This window comes from Malus sylvestris, chromosome 17 (assembly GCF_916048215.2).
Source record: "Malus sylvestris chromosome 17, drMalSylv7.2, whole genome shotgun sequence".
Lineage (NCBI taxonomy): Eukaryota > Viridiplantae > Streptophyta > Magnoliopsida > Rosales > Rosaceae > Malus > Malus sylvestris.
In genome coordinates, this window is record NC_062276.1 from 33,355,009 (window position 1) to 33,377,393 (window position 22,385).

At 40.3% G+C, this 22,385-nt stretch overlaps 3 protein-coding genes and 1 pseudogene across 12 annotated transcripts; all 4 read left to right on the forward strand.

Annotated features, from left to right (window-relative positions):
* LOC126612013 (protein PIN-LIKES 2-like) lies at positions 1 to 1,825 on the forward strand. 5 transcript variants are annotated; one of them, XM_050280305.1, is made up of 5 exons: positions 1 to 133; positions 204 to 244; positions 326 to 526; positions 680 to 745; positions 932 to 1,825. In XM_050280305.1, the coding sequence occupies exons 1-5, from the start codon at positions 48 to 50 to the stop codon at positions 1,765 to 1,767; spliced, it is 1,230 nt and encodes a 409-aa protein (XP_050136262.1). In that variant the 5' UTR covers positions 1 to 47; the 3' UTR covers positions 1,768 to 1,825. The 5 variants fall into 5 exon arrangements, with proteins under 5 accessions (XP_050136262.1, XP_050136261.1, XP_050136259.1 ...); XM_050280304.1 differs by having other exon boundaries at positions 326 to 745; XM_050280302.1 differs by having other exon boundaries at positions 680 to 1,825.
* LOC126612014 (protein PIN-LIKES 2-like) lies at positions 18 to 21,990 on the forward strand. Of its 6 annotated transcripts, none has more exons than XM_050280308.1 (3): positions 20 to 133; positions 20,168 to 20,208; positions 20,303 to 21,990. In XM_050280308.1, the coding sequence occupies exon 3, from the start codon at positions 20,331 to 20,333 to the stop codon at positions 21,720 to 21,722; it is 1,392 nt and encodes a 463-aa protein (XP_050136265.1). In that variant the 5' UTR covers positions 20 to 133; positions 20,168 to 20,208; positions 20,303 to 20,330; the 3' UTR covers positions 21,723 to 21,990. The 6 variants fall into 6 exon arrangements, with proteins under 6 accessions (XP_050136263.1, XP_050136265.1, XP_050136264.1 ...); XM_050280307.1 differs by lacking the exon at positions 20 to 133 and adding an exon at positions 19,921 to 20,036; XM_050280311.1 differs by lacking the exon at positions 20 to 133 and having other exon boundaries at positions 20,043 to 20,490; positions 20,644 to 20,709; positions 20,896 to 21,990.
* Positions 12,660 to 15,014, forward strand: LOC126612012 (uncharacterized). Its single transcript, XM_050280300.1, has one exon. It carries the CDS (start codon positions 12,889 to 12,891, stop codon positions 14,872 to 14,874), a length of 1,986 nt encoding a protein of 661 aa, XP_050136257.1. The 5' UTR covers positions 12,660 to 12,888; the 3' UTR covers positions 14,875 to 15,014.
* LOC126612019 (uncharacterized) overlaps positions 16,877 to 22,385 on the forward strand; it is a 23,500-nt pseudogene continuing 17,991 nt past the window's right edge.

Here is a 22,385-nt window from a genome sequence, read left to right on the forward strand (position 1 = left end):
CATGTGATGGCCCTCTACCTTCGAATTTTCAACTCTCACAACTGTATATGATTTGCTTCGAATCCTACGGCTCTTCTGGATTATCCGTTTCTTCAACTCTCTGGCTGTCCCATCTAAACTTAATATCAATTGAGTAAGTGCTATGAGAGCTCTGCATTTTAACACAAGAACGTCTCTGAGATTTGGTTCTTCTCTCTTTTCAGATCCTTGAATCGACCACCAAATGATTGTTTCGGATTCAAAGGTCAGAACCCACATCTCCAATTCTCATTGTCTTGTGATTTCTGAATTCAACAGTGTTTGATTTGATTCGATTTTATCAAAGTTTGCTTAATTAGTAGTTTTGTCATCTGGGATCGACAAAATATGGAGATTTTACCTGCAATGCAAGGAAGCAATCTAAAAGGAGGGTTGCTGCTAAGTGCAGTGCTTCCTCTGCTGAAGCTCCTTTCAATGGCTGCCATTGGTTTTCTTCTTGCCCACCCAAAATACCAACTTGTCCCTAAACTCACTTTTACATTTCTCAGTAAGTTGGTATTTGCTGTCTTTTTACCCTGCTTAATCTTCACAAATCTAGGGCCATCAATTAGTCTAAAGAATTTTGTAAATTGGTGGTTCATTCCTGTTAATGTTGTAATAAGTACGGCAATCGGGTGTGTGTTGGGTTTGCTGGTTGCAGTGATTTGTAGGCCTCCACCTCAGTTTTTTCGATTCACCGTGATCATGACTGCGTTCGGAAACACGGGTAATCTCCCTCTTGCAATTGTTGCATCTGTCTGCCATAGTGATGATAACCCTTTCGGTACAGAAGATGACTGTACCGAGGCTGGTGTGGCATATGTTTCTTTTTCCCAATGGGTTTCTGTCATTCTTGTTTACACTCTTGTTTACCATATGATGGAGCCCCCATTGGAGTCTGCTGTTTATGCAGTTGTGGAGGAAGAGGAGAATCATGAGATTGCGGAACTGGGTTTGGATGGGAATGGGAATGGGAATGGGAATCGAGATGAAAGTGATCTTGCTAGGCCGCTTCTCGTTGAGGCTGAATGGCCTGGAATTGAAGATAAGGAAACTGAACATTGCAAGACACCCTTTATTGCAAGGCTTTTTAATAGCAGCAATGGTGTACTTTCACACACTAGTCTTTCGGAACTTGGTGAGGAGGAGGAGGAGGGAGGTTATCCGAGAAGTACCAAGCCTAGTAAGTGTCTGGCAGAGCCTAGGATCGTGAGGAAATTCAGATATGTTGCTTGGAGGACACCAATTCATCGCATTCTTCAGCCGCCAACAATTGCTTTTCTGTTGGCCGTTGTCATTGGCATGATTCCAACATTGAAATCTCTTGTGTTTGATGATGACCAAGTCCTTTCGTTCCTCACAGACAGCTTGGAAATTGTAGCGGAGGCCATGGTGCCTTCGGCTGTGCTTGTTCTTGGAGGAATGCTAGCTGAAGGTCCCAACGAATCCAATCTAGGAATGAGAACTACGATTGGGATTATTGTTGCAAGGCTTTTGGTACTTCCTTTAATTGGGATTGGTGTGGTTCTATTGTCGGATAAATTGAACCTTTTGGTAGCCGATGATCAATTGTATCGGTTCGTTCTTTTGCTGCAATACACCACACCTTCCGCCATATTGTTAGGAGCAGTTGCAAGCTTGAGGGGTTATGCAGTCAGAGAGGCTTCTGCTCTCCTCTTCTGGCAGCATATTGTTGCCGTCTTCTCCCTCTCGCTCTATATAATTGTCTACTTCTACATTCTGTTTTGAAAATATACACAGCTTGGACCTCAAATTTTTTCAGACGTATATGATTGATTATTCACAAGATTAGTTTCGATTTATTCAGCAACGGTTTTATCAGGTGTTTTTCTTGTTAATGTTTGATGTTAGCACCAAAAAAAGCTTCCTCCACTGCACCAAAAAAATTGTGCCTGCTGTCGGTGTGGGCTTCTGCCTTGTAGGTTTATGGGTTGCCATATGGTGTCGACGCAAAGCCACCAATCTAATAATGTAATCCTTTGACAATTATTAGACCATAGAAAGTTAAAAAGAGAGGGCATAAATCATTTTAAATTGGCTTATTGTGTTGTTTAGTCATTAGATTGAATGAGTGAAAAAAAAAAAATTAAGGAACAAAAGTATGTAGGAGACAATATAGGCAGAAATTACTTGAAAATAACATATTTAGCCATCATGTATGTATTGTACACAAAATCTCATTTTAACAGTATATTTTATCTGTTTCGCACTACCTCATGTCCTCATTATTCTTGCCCCATGTTACTCCATTTAGTTGATTGGGATGAAAGACGCGTTAGTTTTGTTGACATAATAAGGGCTATTTGGTCATCAACGAATATGTAGATAGGTCAAGGAAATTATAAGCTTTAATGACAATCTTTGCAACCAAATAATGTTACAGTCTAATAGTATTTAGGGTAAAGTACAAAAAACTACCTCAACTATTGGTGTCACAACACTTTCATACCTTATCTTTTAAAATTGACAATGTCATACCTCATCTTACAAATTTGTGCCAATGTTATACCTTCCGTTAGGGTTTGCGTAAATTTCTCAGTTAAATGCTGACGTAGTTTGATCTGGAACCCATTTTCTATTAAAAAATTATTAAAAACTAAAATAAAAATATTTAATATTTTTTAAATATTAAAATAATAAAGAAAAGTTAAAAAAATTATTAAAAAAAAAAAAACCAACACTCAGTCAATTCTTCCCCTCCCCCCTTCTCTCTCTTCTCCCCATCATCATCTTCTTCCCCCTTCATGCAACTGCAACCCAGAAAAAGAAGAGAGAGAGAGAAAAAAAAAACCAATTTGTCTTCCCCCCTCCCCACCCCCCTCTTCTCCCCGCACCCACTCTCCGCACCCAACCTCGCACCCACTACCTTCAACCCAAAAAAAAAAAAAAAAACCCCAGATCCCGTTGAGGTGGAATCGGGAAACCTTCGCCAGGCCGATTTCGAAGGTTGAGAACCTGGGCACGAAGAAAATGGGGGGAATGGGTGTGGAGGGAAAAGGGTAGGCGCGGCGGGGGACAGACGAACTGGGTTTTTTTTTTTTTTTTCTTCTCTCTCTTCTTCTTCTTCTTCCTCTTTCTGGGTTTGTTGGGGGGGAACTGGGTTGGCTTGGGGTTTTTTTTTTCCCTTCCTCCTCTTCTTCTTCTTTCTGGGTTGCAGGAAGATGGGGGAGAGAGAGAGGGGGGAAGGACGTACTGACCTTAGGTTTTATTTTTTTTACTTTTCTTTATTATTTTAATATTTAAAAAAGATTAATTTTTTTTTTTAGTTTTTAATAATTTTTTATTAATTTTTTTAATAGAAAATGGGTCCCGGATCAAGCCACATCAACATTTAACTGAGAAATTCACACCAACGCTAACGGAAGGTATAACATTGGCACAAATTCGTAAGATGAGGTATGACATTGTCAATTTTATAAGATGAGGTATGAAAGTGTCGTGACACCAATAGTTGAGGTATTTTTATTTGTAGGTGATAAGTCTCAAGGCTTCTACTCATATTCATGACATTGACGTATTATATTTGTGTTGAGTTTGAGACTTAGTTTGTGGTGTGCACATAGCGTAACCTAGTCCAATCACCTTAAACCTAAAGGGTGCAAGCAATGAAAATAGTGTGACACAAATAATGACCCGCTATGTCTTGGGTTAAACTCTCTCCCTTCCTCTTAATGTAAAATAATGATTGTCAATTTCTTATATCACTTGTTAACCCAATTTGAAACAACACAAAAAGAACAAGTTTCGGGTTAACACGTTAATCGAGTCGTTATTTGGTCACACGTTAAGGATTCGTTAATAAAGGGTTCTTAACAAGTTTACCCACATGTAACTCGTGTCAACTTGATAAGAAAAAAGTTAGTTTGATAATTTTAAACTACCAAAAAACTTTACTAGAATAGCCATATTGTTTAATAAGTGAGATTAAAAACATCTAAGGCACAAAAAAAATAGGGAAATTCCAAAAATTACATTTTTTTTCTTAATCTTAGGACTAAAATAGCACAAATCGAATATGCACAGACCATGCATACGACATGCACAAAAATAGGACAAAATAGGCTGTTCTTACACCTTGAAATGACCAAATTACCCTTGTATTTAAATGAGTTATTTCCTCTCACCTAGAAGTCATGTGCACTTTTCTCCGAAAATCTCTCTCGCCTAACTCCAGCTTGAAAAACCCTAACCCCCAAATGGTGCGACCTAAATCCTTCTCCAATTTTCCAATCGACACCACACAAACACAAGCGAAGTTTCCTTCAGGGCTGGGTTCGGTTCAAAATGGTTCGGTTTTTTGCCAAAATCAAAATTGAACCGAATATGCACAGACCATGCACATGACATGCAAAAAAATAGGACAGAAATAGGATTTTCTTACACCTTGAAATGACCAAATTGCTCTCGTATATAAATGAGTTATTCCCTCCCACCTATATGTCGTGCACTTTTTGTTTATACCATACTTAGGGCCTCCGTATTTAGATCTCGTATAAATACTCGGATGACTCAAATGTAATTATGTAATAAATGAAGGGGCAAATATGTAATAAGTGAGGAGCCCTTATTCTATAAAAGGGACTCCTCACCCTCACAATAGAGGAGGCCAATTCTTAGGCCATACCTTCACCCTCTCAGAGCTCTCATCCTCACAGAGAAGCTCTCTCTCTCCCTCTTCAACATCTTAGAGAAATACAATAATCAATGTGGACGTAGCCCAAACATTAGGGTGAACCACGATACATCTTGTGTTATTTACTTTCATGCAGATTCACGGTCGGATTTACGTTGTTCCAAGACCCCTCCGGTTTTGTGCATCAACATTTGGCGCCGTCTGTGGGAATCGACATAAAAAGCTATGTCGGTTCTCTCTCAATTTTTCATATCCACCGTGAATCTGCAAAATCTGCAAAAACCCACACAGAGACACAACCAAACTCTTGGTTGCAGTTAAGATCTACCAAATACACCACTACGTTTCGGTTTTCTCCACTACTGCTGTTTGTGTCCGCCATTAAAATACATAAAGAAAGAGAAAAAGGAAAGAAATTTGGCAAATTTGAGAGAAACCCATTATTTTCTTCGCCACCTTGTTCTTGAACTCCAGAGCTTTTGACCCAATAGATCCGCCATGCTCAGCCTGTAACCTCACCGCGATTCCATCTCCTCTGCCATCCATGGCGTCTACAAGCTCTCTCGAAGCAATCTCATCCCTCCATTTCTCCAACTCGATCAGGTTTCCTCCTCTACTCAGACCTCCAACTGGGCTCAGGAGGAAAAAGTAAGAAAAGATGGTGTCATCCACCTTCAGCGACTTCTGAATCGAACCATATTGACGAGCTTTCAGCCGCTGCAACAACCATAAAATTCGATCGCCCGGTACCATTACTCTGTGGGTCGGTTTAGGCAAGGCCACCCGACGATCCACCGTCCAGTCTGTAAATCCCCATTAAAGCTCACTGATTTGAGCCGTAAATCCCCCATTAAAGCCTCCATTAAAGCTCGGGAAATTGAGTTTTGCAGGTTTTGGTGATGACCCAGAACCCAAAAGCTTTAATTTTTTTCTTCAGAAAACGAAGGAAGCAATGGAGTGTAGGATGAAGAAGTATAGCCAAGTGAGTCCGTATAGGGCGAAAGTGTGGACTGAGAAGTCGCCCAGGTACCATCAGAACTGCAAAGTTCCTGTGGTTTACTATCTCTCTCGAAATCGGCAGCTTGAACACCCCAATTTCATGGAGGTTCCTGTAACCTCTCCCCAAGGGCTCTATCTCAGAGATGTGATTAATAGACTTATTTGTGACTTCGATCCTCACCAGATTGCGGCCGTCGCCACCTAACTCCGGTGGGCCCAGACCGAGTCCGGCTCATCTCGGCGCCGCTACAAGTCTTCCGCCCTGGCAGCAATACCATAATGTAGAAGCCAGAGTCAGTCAGAATTCAGCAAATTCACCAAATCAAGTAGAAGCCGTCAATGAATACTTAGACAAGGTGGTATACAGATTTTGGTTCTTGGCATTTATGAGAGTTTTGGGGTCTTTGATTGGGTCATTTCTTTGTTTCATCAAGGGTTTGGAGCAGCTTCACTGGGGGACTACTTCAACAACCGAAACCTTTCATACAAGCTCCCCAGCCATTTCATCAGCTTCAGATGTTGACACCACAACACCAGCAACTTATGCTTGCTCAGCAAAAGATGACATCGCCGTCCACTGCCAATGATGAAAGTAGAGATACAGATAAGCTGTCTGACAACAATACCATTATTATTCCGCTTTGGCATTGTCTGCCATCTGCCAAAAGAGAAAAGAGAAAGAAATGGAGTGGGAGAAACAAAGGCAGAAAAGAAAAGAAAAAAAACAAAAAAGCAGAAAGCAGAAAGCAAAAGCAAAAAGGGAAAAGGAAAAGCAGAAAGCAAAAGCAAGGAATAAACACCCCACCAGAATGATGTGATTTACTTTTCTTGTTTTTTAATGATGTAATTATTTTTCTTATCTCCCGTAGATATCTGTATAACCCCATCAGAAGGTAATAAAAAAAACAACAAAGCCCAAAATAAATGAGCTGGAATGTTGTGTGGAGGGCGAAGGCCCATAAGCTCAAAATAGCACCAACCAGGTAACCAAAAGTATGTCTAGTACTACAAAAAATTATTGGGCACCCTACCGCTATTATCACCAACCAGGTGACCAAAAGTACGCCCAGTACTACAAAAAATTATTCAGCATCCCGTCGCTATTATCGCTAACCAGGTGATCAAAATTACGTCAAGTACTCCAAAATTATACATGAGCATCACTCATGTCATTCATACATAAACATTCATGAGCACCACTCATGACAATCATACATAAACATTCATGACCATCATTCATGTCAACATTCATGAGCATCACTCATGTTAACATTCATGAACATCACTCATGTCAAAACATCCATGAGCATCACTCATGTCAATCAATATAAACATTCATGAGCATCACTCATGTCAATCTAGCTTCGAAAGCTTCATTTACAAAGCTCTAGCTTCAAAAGCTTCATTTACAAAAACTCTAGCTTCAAAAGCTTCATTTATAGAGCTCTAGCTTCAAAAGCTTCATTTAAATAGCTCTAGCTTCAAAAACTTCATTTACAAAAGCTCTAACTTCAAAAGTTTCATTTACAGAGTTCTAGCTTCAAAAGCTTCATTTACAGAGCTCTAGCTTTGAAAGCTTCATTTATAGAGTTCTAGCTTCAAAAGCTTCATTTACAAAAGCTCCAGCTTCAAAAGCTTCATTTACAAAAGCTCCAGCTTCAAAAGCTTCATTTACAAAGCTCCAGCTTCAAAAGCTTCACTTGCAAAGCTTCACCTACAAAGCTTCAGGGCAGGGTATACAAATACCGCCTCCGAACAACCGCCACTTCGGCCCATACATGAATTCAATTTGAAGTCTCCAGCCAACATACTCTATTGACCGAAGACTTGGGAAACTACGCTATGTACCATATATTAGGCCTCATGAAAAATACTCGAGGGACTTAGCCCATTATTTATGTACTGAGGAGCGAGCCCTTATTCTATAAAAGGGACTCCCTCACTTTCATTAGAAAACACTCATCACTTATGTATTGAAGAGCAAGCCCTTATTCTATAAAAGGGACTCCCTCACCATCATTAGAGAGCATCGCCGCCTACTGAGCAACCGCCTCGCTGCGAGCATCAACTCTAGCCCATCATTTATGTATTGAGGAGCGAACCCTTATTCTATAAAAGGGACTCCCTCATCTTCAACGCCACAAGCCGAGCCAACCAAGGCAACATAAGCCGCAAGCAAAGCAACCTCTCAATATGTGCTACTTCTAGTTGAGCATCATTTCATTTTGAGCGCTATCTCATATCAAGTATCAGTTCAAGACGACATCTAGTTACTTCGGCCCACACATGGATTGAATTTCAAGTCTCTAGCCAAAAGACTCTCTTGATTGAAGACTTGGAGGACTACTGTTTATACTATACTTAGGGCCTCCGTATTTAGATCTCATATAAATACTCGGATGACTCAAATGTAATTATGTAATAAAGGAAGGGGCAAATATGTAATAAGTGAGGAGCCATTATTCTATAAAAGGAACTCTTCACCCTCACAATAGAGGAGGCCAATTCTTAGGATATACCCTCACCCTCTCAGAGCTCTCATCCTCACAGAGAAGCTCTCTCTCTCCCTCTTCAACATTTTAGAGAAATACAATAATCAGTGTGGACGTAGTCTAAACATTGGGGTGAACCACGATACATCTTGTGTTATTTACTTTCATGCAGATTCACAGTCGGATTTACGTTGTTCTAAGACCCCTCCGGTTTTGTGCATCAACACTTTTCTTCGAAAATCTCTCTCGCCCAACCCCAGCTCGAAGAACCCTAACCCCCAAACGGGGACCCAAAACCTTCTCCAATACCCATTTGGCCTCCAATTATTCATTCCTTTCATGTTTAATTGAATTGGGTTTTTTGTTTCAAGGGTTTTGTGGTTGAATTTGACATGATTTCTTTATTTTCTTACAGAATGGTAACTTGCCCCAGCAACTGAAATGGTGGATGGTTCTAAAGTTTTGTACTTTGAACAAGTAAGTTTTGCCCATCTTTCCCCTCTTAGTATAGATAATATCATTTTTTTTAAAAAAAATCATTTAACAACTAATTTAATTACATTATTATTCGCGTGCGAAAGATTTTTTTATAACTGGATTACAAGTCTCTTAAAATGTTTTGGACGTGTTTAAAAAAATAATAATAAGTGAATAAACAACTGATTGAATCACATTTTTGCTAGCTTATTGTCTAATTAAAAAAAAAGTACCAAAAAATTAATTATTAAAAAAACACTGTTAAAGTGATAAAAATACCACTGTCACATTTGATGCATTATTTTGGGTTGCTTTTGAAGTTTTTTGTTTGAGGGCATTTTTGTCAAATTATTTTTGTTGAAGCTTGTGACATCAAAAAACACTATTCACTTTATTGTTGGCTTTATATATAAATGTTGCCTCATGTGAGATTGAAATAAAACAACAATTTTTTTTATTCACATGAACTTTATATTTTGTGGACTCTGTGAATAAAAATAGGGCTGGACAATACGAAGTCACGTCAAGTTTCAAAGGGCACAAAGCCGTATCAAATCCCAAATGGCACGAAGCCGAAGAAAAGTCTCAAATGGCATGAAGCCGTATCAAATATCAAATGGCACGAAGCCGCGACAAGTTTTTAATGGCATGAAGCTGCGTTTAGCTCCAAGTGACTCAAAGTCCTCGCTTGCAAGAGCCTAAACTATACAGGCATCAAATATCAACAAATACATTGTGAACTATGCCGGTTTGATTCCTTCAAGGATATGTAGGCAATCTAGTACCATATTCTAGATGCAATCGCAATGCTGAAACACAAAACCGAATTCCTGGTTCATTCAACCAAATTGACCCAAATAAACCAAACACCAAATCCTTTTTAGCGGGTCATTCACTCACTAAAAATCCGCATACCAAATCAAAAGAACTACGAGCGGCTTGATCCCTCAACGAGGGTATGTAGGCAATTTAGGCATTTCGCTTAAATGTAGCCACAAAATCAAATAAAAACACTAACCCTCGAAATTCATATTTTCATGTTAGAATCAAAGGGTGTTCCCTTTTTTAAGTGAAAGGTTATAATTAATAGACGCATAGTCTAGAATAGGTCGAACTCAAATTAATAAAACCCTCTTTGGAAAAATGAATGAGAGTGAAATTGTGTTTACTTACATATTGTGTACATTTTTGCTCAACAATGCCCATGGATTAGCAAGTTCCTATTTGGAAGGAGATTTTACTCGTTGGTGAATGCTATTGAGTCATTGCGAGGAGGTCATTGGCCTGCAACAGGTAATCAACGATAAACTCACCTAAAAGCCACAGAAATCATCACACAGAGAAGAAGTTAGAGTCTCATAGTGATCATTGTATTTCTTCTTAATATTTTTAGTATGTTTCTTATGCAGATAAAAACTCTGAGATGTTGCCTTGAGGAACACTTAAATCAAAGTAATGTGAAATGGCGCAGTGTTAACCCAAACCCAAGAGGTTTGGCTGTAGCAACATGTTGCCATCATCTTTGCCAGTGGAAGCACTACATAAGTAATCACTAATCAAATTTTCTCTCCATAAAATTCATGAATTAGTTGTTAATATGTCATTTAAATTACCTGCATATATCTTTTCATCGTTAAACAGGCTTTATACAATTGGCTTCGCTTCCCTGCAGATAAAAAATATTTATTAGAGTTGGGGATCACAAAAGAGGTATTCCATGCAATTACATGGTTTACTAGTTGGGCAGTAGATGCTGATCATGGTGCGAATCTTCCCGATGTTACTTATCGCAGACTGCACTTAGAATCCATGTAATCGTCTTGAACTTGTGTTTACTTGAATAGCCGGAATTATAGTCAATGCTTTCCAGTAGATAGCTTTCCGTTTTTGTCTCCTCTTTTGTAACGGTTGCTTATCAGTGGGAAAACTATGTTGTGACAGTGAAAGGAAGCAATGTGGGGGAGAGGATGGAGTTGAAGACATTGTGCGAAATATGAAGGCGGTTGAAAGAGCTGTGTTAGGCTTTATGTGCAAGCAGATTATAGACACGGGCAGATTAATGTGGATGAAGGATCGTGGATTAGAAGCAGAGTTTGTCAAATACGTTCCATCGAGCGTTTCTCCTGAAAACCATCTATTGATTGGTAGATGCAGCAACCATTCATGAGGTATCGTTTTCTTGCTGTATTGAACCCGCATTCATAGTTGTTATTTCAGTTTGGATATTCTTGCTGGCTTTCTTCAGGCTCTCAAATGCAAGAATAGACTTTTTATGCACATTAATTAGTGGGCAGCAAAATGCCCCATGAATTACAAAGGAAAACTAAAGAAAACGATTGAAAACTTTGAATTTTAACGACAAAATAAAAGGTAAAGTGAATAGTACAGGATTAACTTTTTTGGTAAAGTACAAAAAAACTACCTCAACTATTGATGTCACGACACTTTCATAAATCATCTTTTAAAATTGACAATGTCATACTTAATCTTTAGAAGTTGTGTCAATGTTATACCTTCCGTTAACTTGGTCGTTTATTTTTCAATTAAATGCTAACATGACTTGATTCGAAGCTCACTTTCTATTAAAAAATTACTAAAATATTATTAAAAGTTATAAAAAAAAAAGCCCTCACTTCGTCCATTCCCCCCTCTCTCTCTCTTCTCCCCCATCTTCATCTTCCTGCTTAATCTTCAACAAAAAAAAAATAAAAAATAAAAAAAATAAAAATTTAAAAACCCATCAACCCCCCACCTGAAGAAGAAGAAGAAGAAGGAAAAAAAAACGCAACCCAAAAAGAAGAAGAACAGGAAGAAGGAAAAAAAAAATCCAAACCAAACGCAGTTCGTCCCCCACTCCCCCCTCCCAACAAACCCAACCCCTGCAACCCAAAAAGAAGGAGGAAGAAGAAGGAAGAAAAAAAATAAAAAATAAAACCCAAACCAAACCCAGTTCTTTCCCCCCAAAACCCAACCCCCTGCCAACCCCAAATCCACCACTCCCACCCCATCACGAAGGTTTCCCAATTCCACCTCAACGGGATCTGGGTTTTTTCCTAGGTCATTTTTTTTGGGTTGCAGGTGGTGGGTGCGAGGGTGGGTGCGGGTTTAGGGAAGACGGGAGGGGGGAAGAAAGGAAGGGGGTCGGGGAAAATTGCGAGTGGGGGGGGGGGGGGAAGATAAATTGTTTTTTTTTTCTTCTTTTTTTCTGGGTTGCAGGAAGGGCGTTGGAAGGGAAAGAAGATGAAGATGGAGGAGAAGAGAGAGAAGGGGGGTGGGGAAAGGGGACGTGAGGGGTTTTTTTTTTAATTTTTTTTTACTTTTGTTTTAATATTTAAGAAATATGAAATAAATTTTTTTTAGTTTTTAATAATATTTTATTAATTTTTTAATAGAAAATGGGTCTCGGATCAAGCCATGTCAGCATTGAACTGAGAAATAAACGGCAAGCTAACGGAAGGTAAAATATTGGCACAAATTCTAAAGATGAGGTATGACATTGTCAATTTCAAAAGATGAGGTATGAAAGTGTCGATACACAAATAGTTAATGTAGTTTTTTGTACTTTACCCTAACTTTTTAGTGTAAAAATGAGGTTTTTCGTTAAAATGAACAGTACTGGAAACTTTATGTTAAAGTTCCTTAATTACAATATGAGCCAATACCATTAATTTTGTTTTTTGTTTTTTTTTTAAAAGCCTAAATTGATACTGAGCGTTTCCAATTTTCATTTCGAAATTTCAAAATCAAATCAAATTCCAAATTTTCAATTCAGAAGTGGTTGTCCAAGTTTTCTGCAGAGTATCTAATCATAGCGCTGGACCTAATTGAATTGTTCATGCAAGAACTTGATACCTGTAAAAGCACAAAGAAAATCCCCAAATCGCAAGTCTCTAATTAATTCTCACATTAGTTTCTCAAAGAGTTAAATTAGTAGACGTCAGCCGTGAGGACTACTTGGCTTCTCGGTCCAAAAAATGGAAAATGGAATCTTTCAACAAAAAAACAAAAAACAAAAAATGGAAAATATTTCAGCTTGATTGACAAGAAAAATAAATTGTTGAGCTAGTCTGTCTGCGTCTGCTTATCTCCACCAAGTAGCGACAATGCTACGTCAGCTCTACGCCAGGACATATCCGCAGCAGCTGCCCAGGATTTCCACCATCTTTATCTTTTTCTTTTCCTCCACGACATAATCCACCCATAAATACCATTGTCGTCTTCTTCCTTCGTCATCTCACAGCTCCCACGATGAACACCCCCAAAGGCACTGTCGTCTTCTCCACCGTTGGCAGACCCCACTATGGCTTCGACATTTTCGCCCTCCCCACCCTCCTCCACCCCTCCTCTACCAATATCGGCCCTGAGCGCCGCCTCTCCGACGGCCGTTCCATCAACTTCAACGCCCAATTCGCCGACAACAGCCACGAACCCCACTCCCTCGTCTTCATCTCCGAGCGAACCGGTTTTCCCGCCATTTACTTAACCCGACCTGGACTCCCCCATCCCCAGCTCTTGCACTCCGAACCCGGATCCCTCTTCCACGACCGACCCATCTTAAAAAATCACACCCTCTACTTCGTTTCAGCTCACCAGGATCCCAGTCGATACTTCAAATCCTGGTCTGCTCTCTACTCCTCCACACTCCTCCATGACAAAATCACAACCCGATTGACTCCCTCTGACTCCGTCGATTACAGTCCCGCCCTCTCTCTCTCCGGAAAATTCGTCGCCGTCGCCTCGTACGGATCCCGTCCATGGGACGGTGAGTTTCACGAGCTCAACACCGATATCGTCGTATTCGAAGCATCGCGACCCAGTAAGCGCGTACTCGTCTGCGAGCGCGGTGGCTGGCCCACCTGGTCCGGCGACTCCGTCATATATTTTCACCGCCAACATGACGACGGCTGGTGGAGCATTTTCCGGGTCGATTTCCATTTTCCCAAAGATCTGGAGTCCTCTTCTGGGTTCCCGATCACTCCCACTCGAGTCACTCCATCGGGGCTCCACTGCTTCACTCCGGCAGCTCTCCACGACGGCAAACTAATCGCCGTCGCGACTCGCCGGCCCGGTAAGAATTTCCGACACATTGAGCTCTTTGATGTCGAATCCAAGACGTTTCAGCCGATGACAGAGATCCTGAACCCGAATTTCCACCATTACAACCCGTTTGTTTCGCCCGATTCAGAGCTCCTCGGGTATCACCGATTCCGTGGTGATTCGACTCAGTGGGGCGAGTCCGATTCCACAATTCCTTATATCGAGCGAGTGTCTTCGCCTATTGAACAACTCCAGATGCTGAGGATTCAGGGTTCGTTCCCAACCTTCTCTCCGAGCGGCGATCTGATCGCGTCTAATCAGGATTTGGATGGGGACGGCGGAATCAAGGTCATCAAATCGGACGGCTCAAAGCGCTGGAATTTGATCAAGGGCCGCGCAGCCTTCTACAACGCCTGGAGCCCAACCGAGAAACACGTCATCTACACCTCGGTGGGCCCAATATTCCAGTCGGCCAAAACAACTGTCCAGATTGCACGAGTTGAATTTAACCCATCAGATATCGACGGCGATAAAGAGGACGTCCCTTGCAATGTAAAGATGTTGACTAAGGAAGAAACAGGGAATAACGCTTTCCCTTCGTGCTCTCCAGACGGCATGTCGTTGGTATTCCGCTCCGGTCGGACAGGGCACAAGAACCTCTACATTATTGACGCCGTTGACGGCGAGTTTAACGGCAGTGTGCGTCAATTAACTGAGGGCCCCTGTATCGATACCATGCCAAGTTGGTCACCAAAAGGTGACCTCATTGCTTTCTCTTCGAACAGACACAATCCGGATGACGCAGCCGTGTTCGGCATTTACGTCGTCAAACCGGACGGTACCGGTTTGAGGAGGATCCCGGTGGCGGGAAATGAGTCGCACAGGGAGAGGATCAACCACGTGTGCTTCAGCAAGGACGGGGAGTGGCTGCTGTTCACGGCGAACTTGAGCGGCGTGATAGCTGAGCCGGTGTCGTTGCCGAATCAGTTTCAGCCGTACGGGGATTTGTACGTGGTGAGATTGGATGGGAGTGGGTTGAGGAGGCTGACGTGCAATGGGTACGAAAATGGAACGCCAGCGTGGCACGAGGGTGGTGATGAGCTGGACATGGGGGGCTTGCGGTTGGGAAATGAAGTTGGAGGAGATGAGCTCAAGGGTCGGTTTGAGGATCCTCATTGGATTTCTTGCGATTTTTAGAAATAGAAAAGGAGGGAGGGTTTTTTTAATGGAAAAAGAATAAATTCAAACTTTTTTTTTTTCAGTGTAGAATATCGTTTGTATTTAAATAAAAAAGGTGTTGTACTCAACAACAACAACAACAAAAAAGTTTTTTCTTATTAAGTGGGATCGGTTATATGAATTCTAAAACGACTTGGCCGACAGACCTGTCCCGAAGACAAGGGTATATACATTCCGCAAATTAGATACTTTGGTGATGCTGCATCTACAAATATTTGAATGCTGGTGACCAAGACAAACATTCCAACCTCTTAACCTTAGATTGACAAGAAAATACTAGGCTCCTTCTTACTTTTGAGGCTGTCAGTGTTTTTGACGAGTTACCGTTGTATATGCGATAAATTGTGACTTGATGTTCAAAATTAAAGTCAAAATCCTACAAGTTTGTTACAGCAGCATTGATGAAATTATCCCTTTCAGTTTTTACAAATTTGATACCAAACAAAGATTAAAGACTAATTACTATTCTACTTCAAGTTTAAAATAAAACAAAGATTAAAGATAATAATACAGGAGATTAAAACTATGTTTGGATGAAAGAAATAAACTTGAAATTCGGGAAAAAGTTAGAATTTATAAATTGACATGCACAAATTCCCTTGTTTGGATTCATAACCATATAAATTTAAATTTTCCGTGTGGAAAAAAAACTTAGAATTTGGGACCTCCAATTTCCAAGTTTAAATTCCATGTAAATAAACGTCATTTATTAATTTCTATGATTGAGAGTTTAAAAATAACAAATTATGCATCCAATTTCATTGTTATTTTAAGTTAACCAAACAAGAAAATTTACAAATTTTAAAAAGTAAAATTCTGTCATTTCAATTTTCATCATTTTAAAAATTCTTTAATAATTTTAAATTTCTTCATTCAAATATAATGTAACAGAGTTGGAGCCCAAAATTCAGAACAACAACTTACGGGGATTCGATCAGGGTTTTTGGCCTAAAGCGCAATGCAACTGCAAACCGGATAATTCTCTATCTTGGGTACTTTTGGCCCTTTGATGAAATTTTTGAGCCCAACATTTGGGCCCGACCGGGCGAGGCCTATCAAAACGCTTAGGCTGCGTTTGTTTCACCTTCTTAGGTGTGACTGGACTAGATAGGATTATTATCCCGTGTTTGGTTTGGGCTGGGACTGTCTTTAATGGGATTAAGTCGGACTCGTTCCGACTAAAGGCTTCGCTACCTCGTCTTCGCTAGGACCCCCAAAAAGGATGGGATTGCTAATCCCGACTCTCTAATATCTGCATCGGTTGCGATCTGCAAGCATGCGTCGCCGAATCCAGTCACCAAATCCTGCCGTCTCACCGATCTCCATCATCCTGCAATCCCGTCACCAAATATTGCCGTCTTGCCGTCTTGCCGATCTCCTTCGTCTTGCGAACCCAACTTCCTCTTTGCTTCAAATTGATTTCTCTCCCTCTTATAAAACCCAACGAACCCACAACCCAGATTTTCCCTCTTTGCTTCAAGGAGGAATACCTAGCTGGATTTGCTTTGGATTTAATCCAAAGCCAAGAAATGAATTGTAATCTCAAAGAACTGAAATTTAAATATCAAAACAAATTCAGAGTTTCATACTTTAAAGAAGAGAAGAACAGAGCAAAGTAATTTGAGTGAAAAGGGAGAAAAGGAGGGAGAGGGGAGAGTGACAGTGGGACGAAGAAAAAACAGAGTAAAAGAGGGAGAGGGTCGGAAGACCATGGCGGAGAAATAGAGAGGTCAAGAGAGAGGATGAAGATTATAAAAGAATAAATAAATATATTAATATTAAAATATTAATAGATATTGGTTAAATAATATAATATGTTTTTAGTCCGACACTGCACAAACGCTTCACTAAGTTAATCCACCTTAATCTAGTATAAGCCAGTCCAACTTAGTCCTTAAAGCTAGTCCAGTCTGAGTTAGTCCGGTACAACAAACGCACCCTTAAACCCTTCACAGTTCAAACAGAAACGGTTGACTCGGAAACTCAGACAACAAGCAAAAGGGGTTTCAGGCTTTGAGCACTGCGCAAAGGCAAAATCATGGCTATGGCTGTGGAGAAGAAGAAGAAGGGCGGTTCATGGCGTCTGCAGAGCGGCCAATACCTCGGAGAAATCTCAGCCCTGTGCTTCCTCCACCTTCCTTCTCCCCTGTCTGCTCTCCCTTACCTACTCGCAGGTACGATTCTCTCTCTTTCTCTCTCTCTCTCTCTCTCTCAAACCTTTCAGCTGAAATTCATTGTAATGTTGATTTGAATGCACAAAACAGGGTCGTTCGCAAATCATGGTGTATGATTTGGAAATGGGAAGAATGATGAGGTCGTTCGACGTGTTCCAAGGGATCCGAGTGGATAATCTGTTGTGGCTCTAGTTCTAGTACTGAATGCGCAGAGGGAACACTGGCTTCTTCTGTTGCTTTTGAAATCACCGTGTTCGGCGAAACGAGAGTGAATATGTTTAGTTTGCAGATTGAAACGGAGCAGCAAGTCAATGCTTGTTTGACTCTCCTGCAATCCTTGCCAAACTTCGCGAATTGGGTCCTGGATGTTTCCTTCTTCAAGGTAAAACTTCAAATTCCAATGCTTTTTCTCATTAACTATTCGGTTTCCGGCTGGCTTACGTTGGGTTATGGGGTTGAGAATTTAGTTTTTGTTGTTTGATTGGTGAATTGGTTGCAGGGTTCTGTGAGTGGTTCAAATGGGGAGGGTGATTGTCTAGCTATAGGTTGTAGTGACAACTCTGTCCTTCTATGGGATGTCTCAGCTTCTTCCGTGGTTCTTCAAGTTCGACATCCTGGTTAGTTGTTCTAACTGAATTAACTAATTTGTTTTGAGCTTTCTTTCTCAATTTCCAATTTATATTTCACAATTTCGAATGAATTGAAGAAGATCAATGGACAGAAATTATCAAAAGGGTGTTTGAGAAGTAAAATGAGTTGTGTTGATAGCACATCCTAATAAAAATTGTGGATGTGGTCTTCTTTTCAGCACATGAAGTCCTATTTGGACGAAAGAGTTCAAGCTATCCCATGTTCACATAAAAGGAAAAAGTTTGCTGTCAAACTTTCAAATTAATTGGGAAACCCACACACAAGGCAAACTAAGGAAAGATGGGCCTACCTTTGTTCTTGTTACTTTGACCAAGTAATTACAAATTCTACAAAGAGTAAAAGAGAAGTCTGCAAGCACAATTCCTAAATTTCCAATTATTGGATGTTGCTCACGCAACAAAGTTCCTAATTTTATAGAGAACAAGAAAATGTAAAATGTTTATTTTAAAGTATTTTGCATTTTCTATTGAAGATGATCTTACAATTTCTCGTTCTTGCATTAAATATATGATTTTTTATTATATAAAATTTGTATTTTAATTACCCTAATTTACATGAGATTTGATTCGAGTCCAATAGGATAAATACACCATGCAAGTGATCATATCAGCTAGTCTCATCCATATATATATATATATATATATATGTTAAATTATTAATTATTAGGAGGGAGGAAAAGTGAGAATTGAACTCTGTTGCCCCTCCACCTTTGCTTTTATTATAATTTTTTATTAATTTATTTTTATCAATATTATCATATTAGAAAAAAGGTCTGAAAAGATCTTCAAATTTGTATTAAGGGCAAAATACTATTTATTACCCTCATGTTTCGTGGTTTTTAACATTTAGTACATTAAGTTTTTTTCGTCCTAAAGTCATACCTAAAGTGTAAATTTTGGGATAGTCTCATACATCCGTTAGTCAAACTGTTAAGTCTTCCGTTAACTGATGACGTGATGCCCACGTGGACAATAACTAGGGGACATGTGTCAATAAGGTCCCACGTGGATATTAAAAAAAAATTTAAAAAAAGGAAAAAAATTCTCCACCACCTTTCACAATGGACGAGCTTCTCCCTCTCCAACTCCCCAACCCACCTCTTCAGACGCCCCCACTCCTCCCTCTCCAACTCCTCGACCCACCTCTTCCTCTCCTCCACCCTCTTCACCTCCCCTCCCTTCTCTCTCCCCAGATCAATCTCCAAGTCCTCGAAATGAAAAAATGGAATTGGAGCAGTTAATCTCAGGGGTGGGTCCTGTTACCTCCAAATGCGATCGGAGTCGGCGATGTCGCCTTCCTCCTTTCTCTGCCGTCTGTCGTCTTTCAAGCCCGCTGAGATTTTTGAGGAGTTGTCGAGCGCCACAATCGTCTCTGTCTCCCGTCCCGACGCCAACAATACCAGCCCCTTACTACCACCTCCTAACCCGACCCATCTCCCTCCACTAATCCTTCATACATGACCCGAATCCCAACCAGATTCCTGATTCGAATTCCCCATCCACAAATCTTTCGAACCTTCCTCACTTGCTTTGAGGACTGGGATGAAGGCAAGATCGAAGGCCCCTCGAGGACCCATCAAGTCCGACGACATGCAATTCCAGATTTTTAATTTTTAAAGTTTTTTATTTAATTTTTTTTTATAGCAGATTGAGGTTAAGGTTAGGGATCAGAGGGAGGTGTGGGAGAGCTCTGTGTGGACTGCAGATGAGAGAAGGGAGGGAGAAGGAGGGGAATGGGTGGGTGTGCGGGGAGGATGGGTGCAGGGAAGAAAAGGGAGGGAGAAGGAGGGAGGGGGTCTGGAGGGATAGAGGGGGTGAACGCCAAACCTTTTTTTTTTTTTTTTTTTAATTTTGTAATTTTAATTTTTTTTTAAATTATTTTAATATTCACGTGAGACCCTTATTGACACGTGACGTTCAACCATTGTCCACATGGACGCCACGTCACAGTTAACGGGAGATTTAACAGTTTGACTAACGATGTATGAGACTGTCTTAAAATTTACACTTTAGGTATGACTCTAGAACGAAAAAAACTTGATGTACTAAATATTGAAAACCACAAAATTTCAGGGTATTAAACAAAGTTTAACCCTTGTATTAAGGATAGCCACATACAATCATAGACGACATCACGTGCGTCATGTGATGGCCTTCCACCTTCGAATTTTCAACTCTTACAATTGTATATGATTTGCTTCGAGTCCTACGGCTCTCCTGGATTAACCATTTCTTCAACTCTCTTGCTGTCCCATATAAACTCAATATTAATGCATCTTTAACTCTCGTATCGTCTGTAAGTTAAACTCATATATTTAATTATCAATTGAGTAAATGTATAAAGGTCGTTGATGTAGGTGGGTTCTATGAGAGCTCTGCATTTTAACAGAAGAACGTCTCTGAGATTTGGTTCTTCTCTCTTTTCAGATCCTTGAATCGACCACCAAATGATTGTTTCAGATTCAAAGGTCAGAACCCACATCTCCAATTCTCATTGTCTTGTGATTTCTGAATTCAACAGTGTTTGATTTGATTCGATTTGATCAAAGTTTGGTTAATTAGTAGTTTTGTCATCTGGGATCAACAAAATATGGAGATTTTACCTGCAATGCAAGGAAGCAATCTAAAAGGAGAGTTGCTGCTAAGTGCAGTGCTTCCTCTGCTGAAGCTCTTTTCAATGACTGCCATTGGTTTACTTCTTGCCCACCCAAAATACCAACTTGTCCCTAAACTCACTTTTACACTTCTCAGTAAGTTGGTATTTGCTATCTTTTTACCCTGCTTAATCTTCACAAATCTAGGGCCATCAATTAGTCTAAAGAATTTTGTAAATTGGTGGTTCATTCCTGTTAATGTTGTAATAAGTACGGCGATCGGGTGTGTGTTGGGTTTGCTGGTTGCAGTGATTTGTAGGCCTCCACCTCAGTTTTTTCGATTCACCGTGATCATGACTGCGTTTGGAAACACGGGTAATCTCCCTCTTGCAATTGTTGCATCTGTTTGCCATAGTGATGATAACCCTTTCGGTACAGAAGATGACTGTACTGAGGCTGGTGTGGCATATGTTTCTTTTTCCCAATGGGTTTCTGTCATTCTTGTTTACACTCTTGTTTACCATATGATGGAGCCCCCATTGGAGTCTGCTGTTTATGCAGTTGTGGAGGAAAAGGAGAATCATGGGATTGCGCAATTGGGTTCGGATCAGAATGGGAATGGGAATCGAGATGAAAGTGATCTTGCTAGGCCGCTTCTCGTTGAGGCTGAATGGCCTGGAATTGAAGATAAGGAAATTGAAAATTGCAAGACACCCCTTATTGCAAGGCTTTTTAATAGCAGCAATGGTGTACTTCCACACACTAGTCTTTCGGAACTTGGTGAGGAGGAGGAGGGAGGTTATCCGAGAAGTACCAAGCCTAGTCAGTGTCTGGCAGAGCCTAGGATCGCGAGGAAAATCAGATCTGTTGCTTGGAGGACACCAATTGATGGCATTCTTCAGCCGCCAACAATTGCTTTTCTGTTGGCCATTGTCATTGGCATGATTCCCACATTGAAATCTCTTGTTTTTGATGATAACCAAGTCCTTTCGTTCCTCACAGACAGCTTGGGAATTGTAGCGGAGGCCATGGTGCCTTCGGCTGTGCTTGTTCTTGGAGGAATGCTAGCTGAAGGTCCCAACGAATCCAATCTAGGAATGAGAACTACGATTGGGATTATTGTTGCAAGGCTTTTGGTACTTCCTTTCATTGGGATTGGTGTGGTTCTATTGTCGGATAAATTGAACCTTTTGGTAGCCGATGATCAATTGTATCGGTTCGTTCTTTTGCTGCAATACACCACACCTTCTGCCATATTGTTAGGAGCAGTTGCAAGCTTGAGGGGTTATTCTGTCAGAGAGGCTTCTGCCCTCCTCTTCTGGCAGCATATTGTTGCCGTCTTCTCCCTCTCGCTCTATATAATTGTCTACTTCTACCTTCTGTTTTGAAGATATACAGCATATTAGTTTCGATTTATTCAGCAACGGTTTTATCAGGTGTTTTTCTTGTTAATGTTTGATGTTAGCACCAAAAAAAGCTTCTTCCACTGCACCAAAAAAATTGTGCCTGCTGTCGGTGTGGGCTTCTGCCTTCTAGGTATATGGGTTTCCATATGGTGTCAACGCAAAGGCACCAATCTAATAATGTAATCCTTTGACAATTATTACACTGTAAAAAGTTAAAAAGAGAGGGCAGAAATCACTTTAAATTGGCTTATCATGTTGTTTAGTCATTTGATTGAATGAGTCAAAAGAAAATTAGGGAACAAAGTTATGTACGAGACAATATATGTGAAAATTACTTGAAAATAACATATTTAGCCATGATGTATGTACTCTACACAAAATCTCATTTAATCGTATATTTTATCTATTTCGCACTACCTCATGTCCTCATTATTTGTGCCCCATGTTACTCCATTTAGTTGACTGGGATGAAAGAGGCGTTAATTTTGTTGACATAATAAGGGCTATTTCGTCATCAACGAATACGTAGATAGGTCAAAGAAATTATAAGCTTTAATGACAATCTTTGCAACCAAATAATGTTACAGTCTAATAGTATTTATTTTATTTGTAGGTGATAAGTCTTAAGGCTTCTACTCGTATTCA